Source organism: Poecilia latipinna, unplaced genomic scaffold (assembly GCF_001443285.1).
Source record: "Poecilia latipinna isolate Pla-1442-1.1 unplaced genomic scaffold, P_latipinna-1.0 Scaffold780, whole genome shotgun sequence".
Taxonomy (NCBI): Eukaryota; Metazoa; Chordata; class Actinopteri; order Cyprinodontiformes; family Poeciliidae; genus Poecilia; species Poecilia latipinna.
In genome coordinates, this window is record NW_015113396.1 from 34,590 (window position 1) to 47,804 (window position 13,215).

Genomic DNA, 13,215 nt, shown 5'->3' on the forward strand with positions numbered 1-13,215 from the left:
TCATTTTTGTAATTTAATAAATAAAAAACCTTAACCTGGTCCTAATATTCTGTTGTAGAGCTGACCTGATTTAAAAATATATATAAAGTAATAATCAACACACTTGTAAAAACAAAATGGCTACGGAAACCCAATGAGCTCATTGGTGAAAATTAATCCAGATTTTCCAAAAATTCATCGATAAAATCGATTCATCACCCAAACCTAATCTGAATCTTTAGATTATAACTGGATATGAATTTGATCCGTTTTTTTATGCCTTAATGTGTCATTTTTCTGAAATTTGTTGCTGCATAAATAAAATAAATGAATTGTCTTTCATAAATCTTGTTGGTTTTTTTCACATTATTAACTTATTTTGCTTTATTAAAACTATTCCCCCAATAAAATACAACACATCATTCAGATTAAATACTAACTGGAATCTTTTTGTTTACAAAATGATACAACTGGATCCAATATTCCCAAAAAGCATCCAGTGCTTTTTTACTTCCTACCTTATTCACTAATTATTGAATATGCAACAAATATAAAAAGCAAAAGAAGGGCTACAAAATAATTAACCGGACAAGAGAATAAACAAACAAACATGAAAATGGATAGATTCAAAACAGAAACTAGACGCAGAACATAATCAGTGAAACTGTTTAACGTATGTGGATTATGGTTCTTTGTTTTTGTGCAGATTATCTGCTGAAGTGCCTTTTTTTTCTTTTTTAAATGACATAATGCATCTGTCAATCATCCACAGCAGGAGGCCCGACTCTGGGCAGCTCACAGCGACTGTGAGGGGGCTGAATTTACGCTCCCCAGGCTTCAAATGTCCACGGCTTGAAATAGCCAGACGGGAAGTCCCTCACATTGTCTTGGAGACCGAACCGATGGGCAGAGTCGAGCTTGTGGTTTTACAATGATGCAGCGAGCAAACATGCAGAAATCGGATCCATTGCTGGGCTAAGAGAAGCATTCAAACGTCTGCCTCACTTCGTTAATGTTTTCTATAGTTAAATGCAGCTGTAAAAGTTTGTAATAATGGAGCAGAGTAAGTGGAAAAACACCACGGCGTTACGATGGTGCAGAGGGGGATGACATTACCACACCCTGCAACTCTGAGTCGGCATAAAGGCCCTTAGAGAGAGACAGGGAGGAGGAGGAAGAGGAGGAGGAAGGACAGACGAGCTGCACTGCAATGCCGCGGCTTCAGAGAAACACCTGCTGTCAGAACCAAACGTGTCTGAGCTCAAAACCACACAAACACAAGCAGCAAATAAAACCACCTTTAGACCCAGCAAGACGAGGAGGGGAACGTTGTTCATGCCTCCTTCTACCCACTCGTCCAGAGACACCGTGCCGCTGCTGTCGGCATCAATCGCCGTCATCATGTCCTTCAGCACCTGATGAGACGACAGACAGTCGTTACTCTGCAGTGAGAAACGCATTAATACGTCGCTTACAGGCTCTGTCTGCATGTTTCCTCACACTTACAGGATTCATCAGACACATTTTAATATTTTAACCAAAAATAAAAACAAATTACAGTTTTAAGGCGATGATTTTATTTGTTAAGTGGCAACAAATACCCAAACAAACCTGATCTCTTGTTAAATTATGAATTAAATGTGATGAATTAAATTCCTTTGGTGTAAACGGTGCAAAAACATGAAATCTTACCAAATATTTTGGTCTAGTTACAAATAACTTTTCATTTTTTGGTACTGATACTAGTTCCATTGTCAGATTATTTAACTTATAAAACAGAAAAACTTAAATTATCTGCCAATGGAACTAGTAGTTTTTTATCAATATTAAGGAATTATAGACTTAAAACAAACTCCTATGTCTTACTAGTTACTTGTAAGTTAGTTTTCTCATTTCAAGTGTACTAAGATATTTGTGCGAAAACTCAACCAAAATTACTTGGTAAGATTTGGTGTTTTTGCAGTGCATTAAGTGAAAAAAAATACACACAAACAAACCTAATATCTCATAAAATCATGAATTAAATGTGATTAACTAAATTTCTTTAGTCTAGACTGCAACAATACAAACTCTTACCAAGTAATTTCAGTCTACATTTTAGTGCAAATATCTTAGTACATTTAAAATAAGACAAAACGTACTTACAAGTAACTTTTCAGAAAGATATAAGAGCTTGTTTTAAGTCAATAATTTCTTAATATTGATGAAAAAATTCTAGATCTACTGACATATTATTTCACATATAACAAGACTAATGACTGAAATAATCTTCCAGTGTCACTAGCATTTTTTCATCAATATTAAGGAATTACTGTATTAAAACAAGCTGCTGAAAAGTTACTTTTAAGTTAAATTTGTCTTATTTCAAGTGAGACATTAGCAGACATTCTACTTCTACTCTTACTTTGTAAGATTTTGTATTTTTTCCAGTGTAATTTCACCAGTCAGGCGGCCTAATTACTGTCAGATTCAATTAAAACCTGACTGACAACACGAAGCAGGCAAAAAGATGTAAGGATTAATTTATACCTGTCACTTTGGAAACGTTTCTAATGAGCTGCACAAAACAAAGTCTGCATCTAAATGGCTTTGGTTTGACCTAGTCAAAGTTCGGAACTAAATGTGACCGAGATACAGTAACCTCAAAGAGGTCAAACAGTTTCCAATATGGCCGAATTAAAACAACTCCACAAAACGTCTCCACAGCGACAGAAAGAACTCAGTTATCACAAAAACGCCCAAAGTTACTCACTCACACTCTGGTAGATTGATCTTTAAATTTTGGTAAAGTCTACAAGAACTCATGGAGCGACCCAGTTAAAGTCCTGACTCCAATCTGACAGAACAGTGGTTTCCAAAGTACGGTCTGGGGGCCACTAGTGGTCCTCGGACTGATTTTTTTGTGGCCCCCAACTACAGTTCAAAAATTCTACAAATCAGATGTTTGATGCAGATGGAAAGTTTTTATTTGTAATTACAGTAAAATTACAGTCTGTTGTAATTTTCTTACAATGGAAAATGCTAAGCACAACACAAGGTATTTGTCTTTTTATACCCAAACTTTAACAAAAGACAGAACCACCTTTATTCGGAGACTTTTACTGACTTTGATAAACTCAGATCAGCTCTTATTTTTTATTAAATGTAGGTAAAAATAGCAGGTGTTTTGAAATACAGTGACCCAAATCCTGTTCTTAATGCTGAGAATAAATTTGTTCAAAACAAACTAAAAACGAAATGTTTTTGTTTTAGTACAGCAAAGGTGCAAAAGAAGTAAATAAAAATCAGTCACTTTACTTTTGACAAGAAGTTTGGAGATCCTGTTATAGACAATCAATAAGGGAAATTAAAGAATCTCAAATGTGAATCCTCAAAAAATTAGTGGAAATGGGAAAAACTGATCAGCAACAGGAGAAAAGGTTTGATTGCCAATGACTACAGGATATTTCTAAGAAAATAAAAATAAAAGATACAATTATTTTTCATAATTGACGCTGCTTTTGCCTCATTGTGTTATAATTTAGTTTAAATTCCTATCAAAAACAAAAATCCTGGTTGAAAAAAACACATTTTAAATCTAAATCTGCCAGGAGAATAAATAATCCTGGGCTTGACAGCAGGTAAGTTTTTCACATGAGGTCAGGTTGGTTTGGAAAGCTTAGTTACTTTAATAAAACTCCTTTCTGTATTAACTCAGGTTAGCACTTAAGCTAAAGAAGCAAAATCTGAATGGGGGAGGATAATTTTCCACATTTGTCTCCTAAAATGAGTTTTTATGTAGGGCATTTTATATTTTTTATAGATAAGGTAATGTGCCAACTTTTCTGAATGTGTAGTTCAATGCTGAACGTTTTCGTGTTAAACCAGGGGATTCTGGGACTTACCGGTTCGAGTTCGGACACATCCCAATCAAGATATTCTGCTGCATGCATCATCTGAGCAATAATTCGATCTACTTCCTGTAGAAAAAGAGAGAGAGAAAAAAAAGGTCTTTCAGAGCTGCTAGGAATATATTTCCTAGAGCTGAAATGATTAATCGTGATTAATCAGCTATTGAAATAATCAACAACTGATGTAGTAATCAATTAATCTTTAATCAGAAACTCAAAAAAATTCTACTTTGCTAAAAGAACGCAATTAGAGAAGTTAAGTCAAAACTATATATAAAACTATATATATATTTATCTGTAAATATATTCTTTAGTTGCCTAGTTTTGTTATCCAATTATTAATTTATGAACCAAAAATAATCAACAGATTATCTGTGTTGATGTTAAACCAAGAGAAATGGCTGATATTTAGTTTTATTTGTTTTATTCCTCTGATTTTAGGAGTATTGTTTCAACTACAGATCCTCTGCTACAAATAATCAAACTGCAAAAACACATCATCTTACCAAGTAATTTTGGTCTAGTTTCTGATGCAAGTATCTTAGAAATAAGTTTGCTAAAAAAGTTACTTCTAAGTTAGTTTTGTCTTAATTCAAGTGTACTGAGATATTTGCACTAGAAATTAGACTAAACATACTTGGTAAGATGATGTGTTTTTGCAGTTAAATGCTGTGATTTTGCATTTTAGCCAATAAAATGTTTGTTTTCTTATTTAAAAAAAGGAACTGAACTATTTCTTTACGTCCGTCTATTATTGTATAGTGATATTGCGCAAAAAAAGGAATAAATGTTTAAATGAAAAATCAGCAGAATGAGCCCATTTTAAAACCGACTAATTGATTAATCGTCAGAATATTTGATTAATCGTCAGAATAATTGATTACTAAAATAATCCTAATGTTTTTATGACTGTAAATAATTTAGGAAGCAACTTACAGAGCTGTCAAGGACTCCATTGCCATCTCTGTCATAAAGCCTGAAAGCAACTGAAGAGAGAAAGGAAATGAAAGTGGAAGTACCAACCGGCCGGTTCTGATCAGAGCAGGAACTAGTAACTTACACTCCAGTTTGTCCCTGGGTTGGCCGTCTTCCAGCAGGGAGAAGTAACATGACACATCTTTGAGGAAGACTTCCTCTACAGGGGAGAAGAGGAAGGAGAGAGGGGCTGTAAATGCTCTGGTTACCATATCTGCACAAACAGTCCAGTGATGAATGACTCTGTGCCAAATAGGCCACAATGTAAATTGATAAGAGCCTGCTGTAAAGTGCAAGCAATGAGTTGCTTGAATGCACAGTGTAAAAATAATCTCACTGGTGTCGTCTTCCTGGGTGGGTTCAGAGTTTTGGAAGGAGCGGAAAAGCCGCTGGCACAGATCCGGAGGGAAGTCCACCTCTAAGTAGGTCTTCAGAAACTGACGAAAGCCTTCCTCGTTGATGCACTGGGCCGAAGGGAACGAGAGAGGTGCGCTGTGAGTTTTACTGGTTCACAGACGTGCAAAGTAAAAACGCTCAGCTGTCTTCATGTGTTTGGGTCGATAACTTCCCCTTTTTTTCAAACTCGACTCTTGTGAAAATAAAGGAAGAACATTGTCACAAATTACTGCAATTTCTTGCTAATGTATCGGAATAAGAACCCAGAAATGTGGTTTGTGATTTACGTTAAGAGGCTTTCAGAAGCCTCAGGCGCTACAATGTACACAAAAGTATTCACACCCTTCAGCTTTTCCACATTTTCCACAAGTATTTTGTTGGGATCCAACAAGCAGCAGAGCATAATTGATGAGTAGAACCAAAAAAAAAAGGAAAAAATTCATTTTTTAAAAACGAAAATCTGAAAAGTGTGGCATGCATATGTGCTCACTCCCCCATGAATACTTTGTAAAACCTTCTTTTGGGGATTTCCTCCACCATGATTAAAGTTTTCAACTTTAGACTTTGACTGAACCATTGTGACAAGTGAATATGTTTAAAGTATTCCCACAGCATCATGCTACCACCACCACGTTTCACTGTGTGCATGGTATGTCCAGGGCTAAAATTTTCTGTTCTTGCTTCCCATAATGCACTGCTTTTTTTTAGCATGTCCCATAAAAATAAACTGAACATAAAATCTGGAAATGGTTGGGGGATGTGAATACTTCTGCAAATAAAAATGTCTCATAAGAGCTGAAGAGGCTGCAGTGTTTTTATGTTACAATGACCTAAAAGCAAAAAACCCCTAAAAGTAGCTGCTGATTCCAGATTTGAGTCCATCTGCCTGACCTGACAGATGGGCTGGAATCACATGAGTTGATGCTGCAGGGCAAACGAGCGAATTCCCCTGATGATGGTGAACCACAAATCCATTTCACGTTAATATTTTTTCCCTTTTCCCAGCTGGTGCCCTGCAGGGATGCCCCAGTAATACTTAAAGCTCCATCAAGGCACAAAAAGCAAAGGAAAGAGGAGAAAGAAGAAAGGAGCACTTCCTCCATATCTAAAAAATCCTTTCATTATTCTGTTTTCCTTAAAGATGGAGTAACTTTTATTTAAAAAGTGTTTTTTACATATTTGTTAAGATTGTCACTATGTCGAAACAGTATGAAACAGATAGCTGCTATTGCTGTCTGAAGAAATGCAAAGCTACCAGTCAAGAACAACCAATCAAAGCCAGGGGGAGGGTCTTAGTGCTGTCAATCATCCTCATGCACGAGCTACTAAATGTGCTAATGGCAGAGAAACAACTTATCTTTCCAGGAAAACCGTTTATCTGCCATCAGTGGTGGCCATGCTAACTAGCCTTAGCATTAACAAGAAGCTCTGTTATTGGGAAAAGGCCTAGCCTAGTAGAGAGCCAATCAGGTGGATGAGCTTGACTGACAGAGTTAAGACCCGCCTTCTGGCTTTGATTGGTTGTTTCTTGTTAGCACTGGGAGCACTGGGAGTACTGGGAGAAGGCAGTGGAGCTTTTTTTCCACATATTATTTGTCTCATAAACTGTCATGGTGACAGATTTAACGAACAAGGTGCAGCTATTTTTATTTGTTTAAAAGGCAAAGTACAAATAAAGTACTGTTGTTGTTATTACTACTATATATTTACACACACCCGCACACACACACACACACACACAAACACACACACACACAAACACACACACACGCACACACACCCGCACACACACACACACACACACACACACAAACAGCTGTTTAATAACGAAAATGACCAGAAATAATTGGAGCCCCTCTACAGCGGCGCCCCTAATTGTTGCATATCATGTAAACTCACTTTTTGTGTCACTGTTAACAAATATATAAAAATGTGTATTTTTATGAAATTTACATACTGCAGTTTTAACACATATTTACTGATTACTATATTGTAAAACCCACATTTTAATTAATTTCCTTATAAAGCTGAATGTAATTCCTCAGCAGTGACTCCTTCTGCTGATTAACTGGCAGAGAAAACCATTAATGTACACTATTTATAGATTTTTTTGTCGCTTGTGCTTGCGCAGCATGAGGAAAACCGTGCTCAGTGTTTAACGGGGCCTTGCTGCGTGGGCAAATCTAAGGAGGCAATTTACATTTTGCAGCGCCGCTCGGCTGCAGCAGCTTAACGACATGATCGATAGGTTGGAATCCTAATTAAGCAGCTCGGGATTATTAATAACTGACAAGATACATGAATCATAGAGCCGTTTCACACCAAACAGCTGCGATCATTTTGTTCCTCTTGCAGCGAACATCACCATGAGTGAGTCCAGTGCGAGCGCGGCGGGACGCGCCGTCCCCTCGCTGCCTCCTCACCTCTCCATGTCGGTGCTGGGCCAGCCGGCCGTCTTTATCGAATTCCCTCAGCACATCTTTCACCTTCAAGCTGCAGTCTGCAAGCAGGAACACAGAGGTCACACCAGGGCTGCAGCTAGCTGCACATGTGCACTTCTGTAATTACTCGTGAAAGCTCCGTCCCTCTGCGGCCGTTTATTTAAATAATACATCAAGAAGCGTTCAAAGTAGAATGCAAGTTTATATTTTAGCTGCATTTAAAAAAAAAAAAGAAGTGGTAAACTACTGCTGCCTCTAGATATGAGAAACCATGAGCGAGGGTAAATGAGTGTGTGTGGGTGGAAGTGTGTGCGGGGAGGGGATGTTGAGCGCTGCAGAAGCCGCCTGCTTGCCTGTCTGTCTGTACTCACATTCAATATACTGCTGAAGCTGGATAAAGTCGACAGGGTTCAGTTCCTTCACCTCTGGGTTTGTGGGGGTGGACATGATGCCTGCTTCTGCACTAACTGCCTGCCTGTGTACACACAGGCGAGAGAAACAGTGAGATGTAGACGGAGAGAAAAGAGAAGGTGGGTGAACGGTAGACTGCTTCTTTGTAAAACATAAAAGCATGGCTGCAAGCAAGAGATAGCATCTTCCTCATCTCGCAATGCAGAAACATCCAGAGCCCGACGCAGAACTCGCATCCAAACTTTGCAGGAATTAACAGAAGTTTTCACACACAGAAATATGTTTTGTGATGCGTAATTATTGCATTGTTAATACGGTAACAAAAAACATTTTCACGTTTTGTCAGACGGCACCTGCAAAAATAGTGCAACTTTTATGATAAATAGAAATAAAACAGAGGAGAATAAATGGTTCTGAAAAGCTTTTACAAATAAAAATTTGGAAAATAGCTGAAACGATTAGTCAGATTAATCATGACGAATCGATTATTGAAATTATCATCAACTAATCTACATAATTAATAGTTAAGAGTAAAACAGACTCAAAAGTGAAATTATTAAAAGAACAACAGTAAGTAAGCCAAAAATACACTGCTCAAAAAAATAAAGGGAACACTCAAATAACACATCCTAGATCTGAATGAATGAAATATTCTCATTGAATACTTTGTTCTGTACAAAGTTGAATGTGCTGACAACAAAATCACACAAAAATCATCAATGGAAATCAAATTTATTAACCAATGGAGGCCTGGATTTGGAGCCACACACAAAATTAAAGTGAAATGTTCCCTTTATTTTTTTGAGCAGTATATTTTACCAATAAAAATATGGACAAAAGGTTATAGAGTTGAAACGATTAATCAGGTGAATTGATTATTGAAATGATGGTCAATCAATCTAGCAACTGATTAATCGTGAACTCAAAAGTGCAATTATTGAAAAAATACATTTTGCATTAAAGATACAAAAACATTTAACATGTTCTACCAGCAGGCCTCAATTTGCATTTTAAGCTTCACCCATTCAAAATTCTGTAAAAAAGAAAAAAATCTCCTATTAAGATCCTTTTGCTATTAATCTGTTAACCCAAAAAATCGTTAACAGATTATTGCTCCCCTGTATCGATGTGAAGTCAAGCCTGAACTTTCCAAATGTTGACTTTAGAATATTTTTGTAGCTGAATCCTTTGCTACAAATTGTCAAACGTTCACCAAAGGAACTGAATTTTAGGCAACAAAATGTTTGTTTAAAATGGAATTAATTCTTAATTAACATAATAACTTAATCTGTTTTTTTACACAATTAACCGATTAACTTTCAGAATAATTGATATCTAAAAGAATTGTCAGCTGCAGTCCTACATTGATATTCAGCCTCCTTTAGTCTGACACCCCTAAATAAAATCAAATTAAACCGACTACTTTAAAAAGTCTTCCTATAAGTAAAGAGTAATATTGTTGTGCGAAGGCCTCTGATGTTTGTTAGAATATTAGGGAACAAATAACATCAAGACGGAGAGATCAGGGAGAAAAGTGAAGAATAAAGTTAAAAAACAACAATCCTAAACTTTCAACATTTTCCAGAGAAATATTAAATACTTAATGAAATGGAGAAAACCTGGCAGACTTTAAAAACCTACAGACATCTGAACTAATTCATTTATTATTTATTTCAGTTATTTACAGTTTAAAATGAGAATGCTACATGGTGATATGAAACGTTTCCAGTGAATAGAAGTTGGAAGAAAGAAAATCTTGTATAAAAGTCAATTTGCTATAAAATTAGCAACTAAGCATCAATCAAACATCCACATACTGCAGATACATCTTTAAACATAAAACAGGCAGTGCATATAAAAAAAATAAAAATACAGCACTCTATTGAGTCAATATTCTTCATCGTACCTTATCAGAATATTATATTTTTGGTTATATCTTTGGTTTCTTTATTGTTCCATTTGTTTAGTTCCTGCTTTGATTTTTGTTTTTTATATTCTCAAATTGAAAATGCTATCTCTTTTAATAAATCTTTTTTTGCAAATGTGCTGCTATTATGTATTTTGAACATCAACTACCGAATATAACATTCCACCAAGTCAAGAAATTTCAATAATTTTAAGCTGAATAACAATGTTGGATCTGTGTTTATAATTCTAATAGCACTGTTTTTGCTAAATCAAAATAGAGTTTGAAAAGCACAAACTTCCACATAAACGGATCAAATAAGGAACGATCAGTGAACACATATCAACAACGCTTCATCATTCAAGCGAGTCTTTCGCTTCATATAACATCACAATTATCTTTGATATGTTTGTCTTTAAGCTGCTGATGTGTGGCTTCTAGTTTGTTTTAATCAAGAGTAACAGGGAGGAATTTAATCTCTAATCACATCATCACAAGAAGCTGGTTAGATTTAAGCAGAATGTCCCAGTCAAAGTCCAAATGTAAATCCAATCAGAGGCCAGACTTCAAAAGTTATGTTCAAAGATGCCAATATGATTGAGATTCAACATTTCTGCAAAAAAAAAACTTTCATATCTAGAGGTGCAAAGGTCTAAAAATCATCCACAGCTGTAGAAGTTTTACAAAGTCAATAATTCAATAATAAAAGTAATTTTTCAACATAGGAGCTTGTTTTAAGTCAATGATTCATTAATATTGATAAAAAGTTCAAGTTCCACTGGCAGATTATTTCACCACTAACAAAACATTTATTCCATTTTATAAGTTAAATAATCTGCCGGTGGAACTTGAACTTTTTATCAATATTAATGAATTATTGACTTAAAACAAGCTCATATTTCTTGCTGAGAAATTACTTTTAAGTTAGTTTTGTCTTATTTCAAGTGTAATAAGATATTTGCAGTAAAAAGCAGACTAAATACTTGGTAAGATTTTTTTTTAAGTGTGAAAGCTGCTGTTTTTATTTTTCCTCACGTGATGGAGCCTCATAAAAAACACTCTGAATAATTTGGATGCTTGTTTTAAATCAATAATTCCTGATGGAAATATCCAGTAGTTCCACTGGCAGATTATTTCACCTGTAATATTGAAAAAATGTATTGAACTAGCTCTTTAGGATCAATATTAAGGAGTTATTGACTTAAAACAAGCTCATATTTTTTTTTTATTGAAAAGTCACTTTTAAGTTAATTTTCTTATTTCTATATTTTCACACAAAATTAAGCTAAAAATACATGGTAAGATTTTGTGTTTTTGCAGCGTGCTGTCTCTATTTTTCCACATATTTTGGAGCCTCGCAGAAGAAAACTCAGCATAATTTGCATGCCGATGCCTGTAAAGTGTCTCTGTTAGACCCCACACCATCAAAACACGCAGCTAGCCATCTGAAACAGGGTCAGGCAGAAATGATTTCAGCCGAACGATACCCAGGATACTTTCTCTCTGGGGACTGTCTGCACCCAAAATGTGTTTCATGCACTCTCTGGCCTAAATCAGCTTTCAGAAAACATCAAACACCAGACGGTTAGCAAGTGTCAAGCATTGGTGTGGTCTGCAAGAATTAGGAGACAAACAATGACATATTAGTCGCAGGCTACAAAACCCAGTCTGGGTAGTGGAGGGGCCTCCCCTTGTGTTTGAAAAGGAGGAAACTTAAATGTCACACAGAGCTGAGAGTGAACATTTGAATATGACACAGCGAAGGAGCAAAAGAGTGCAGCATGACTTGACCTCAGGTTGTTTTCGAGGGCCTGGATGCAAGCATTCACCAGCACTAGGGGCCTAATGGAAGGAAACTTCATAAAGGCAATAAAACATTCAACTCATTAATGATTAAGGGGAGAGGAAACGAATTAATGGACAGGTAACAACATCCTGTTTCATGCTGTTGTCATAGAAGAAACATAAAAACAGATTACAGAACTGATGGGATACATAATGGGGTTAAAATACAATTATGTTACTGAAAGAATGTGATCTTTCCATCAGGTCTGTCATTAGAGGTAGCATGCTTCTCTAATCGATTGATGCCTTCCTCAGCTCGTAGGAAATGAAGGAGGTAATAGTCTAAAACGTGCTTTAGGAGGAAATTGAAAATTTTAAGTGAAACAAATACAACATTGAGTTGAAGTGAAATGAAACACACCGTCAAACAGACTGTTGCTCGTTTCCTTCCTGCGCTGTGCACCTTTCGTTTTCTCGTGGGTCATTTCCAACCACAAAGGTGGATGTTGTTTCTGTAAAGCTCAATTACGGTTGAGTGTTAGCTTACAGATGACGTAGTACCGACGTGGACTTGAAACTGCTTGTTGTTTTTTACCGTAAAGTGGCCAACTCTCTGTTATTCCTAGATCGATTTGATGCAGCAGGAGCTTCCGCACGCCCCATATCTGTGCCTTCTGTCACTATTTTTCAGCAGTTAAAACAATTTAATCCGTTGTTAACACGTCGTAACCTGTTTTTCCGAGCCGCTCATAAACGCAACATGAGCGCTAACATGCTAGCGCTCTGTTTACGCCTGTGCGGCAGCGAATGTATGGTAATTTTATTTATATAACACACGATGGAGACCTTAGATTCATGGCAGCAAACCAGCAAAACGAAAAGAACTTTGCCCAGTTTTTCCCTAAAACTAACCGACTGAGTTCAGTAAAGCTGTTGGATGCAGGTAATGTTAGCTAAAAGATGACTAGCTAATACCAATACAGCCCGTTAAGCTAGTTAACAAGTAGCCCATAGGCTACTGGTGTTGTCTATGTTCAAAAGCGGGTAGTACTTGTTGCATTCACTGGAGTAACTCTTTTGGAAAAAAGGTACTTATGAGAGTAGATTTACTGAACTGCATCTTTTTATTTTACTTGATTAATATTATTATTATTGCTACGTAGATTCATTCCCCCTCCCGCCCTTGTTAAACTCGCCTGAAACTCGTCTTTTGCTTAAACAAAGTCATAAGACGAACAAAATTCCTCATTTCAACTTATTTTTTTGATTGGAGTTCTCATAAAATTACTACTTTATTCTTCAAATATTATGACGTAATTTTCATATTATTACAACTTTATTCGCATAATTGAAAAATAAATCTTAGCCTGGCGCTCATACTTTGTTGTAGTTGACTTGCATTCAGCATCCAAATAAATAGATGCTGTAAAAT

At 36.2% G+C, this 13,215-nt stretch overlaps 1 protein-coding gene across 1 annotated transcript in view; it reads right to left on the reverse strand.

Moving 5' to 3' along the window:
* dgkaa (diacylglycerol kinase, alpha a) overlaps nt 1-13,215 on the reverse strand; it is a 39,097-nt gene that overhangs the window by 12,113 nt on the left and 13,769 nt on the right. Inside the window, exons 2-8 of the mRNA XM_015046476.1 lie at nt 8,053-8,156; nt 7,664-7,740; nt 5,182-5,308; nt 4,930-5,004; nt 4,806-4,855; nt 3,864-3,938; nt 1,278-1,394 (exon numbers count right to left, since the gene is read on the reverse strand). Coding sequence (XP_014901962.1) covers nt 1,278-1,394; nt 3,864-3,938; nt 4,806-4,855; nt 4,930-5,004; nt 5,182-5,308; nt 7,664-7,740; nt 8,053-8,128 — 597 coding nt within the window. The 5' untranslated portion in view covers nt 8,129-8,156. The remainder of the gene's footprint in view (nt 1-1,277; nt 1,395-3,863; nt 3,939-4,805; nt 4,856-4,929; nt 5,005-5,181; nt 5,309-7,663; nt 7,741-8,052; nt 8,157-13,215) is intronic.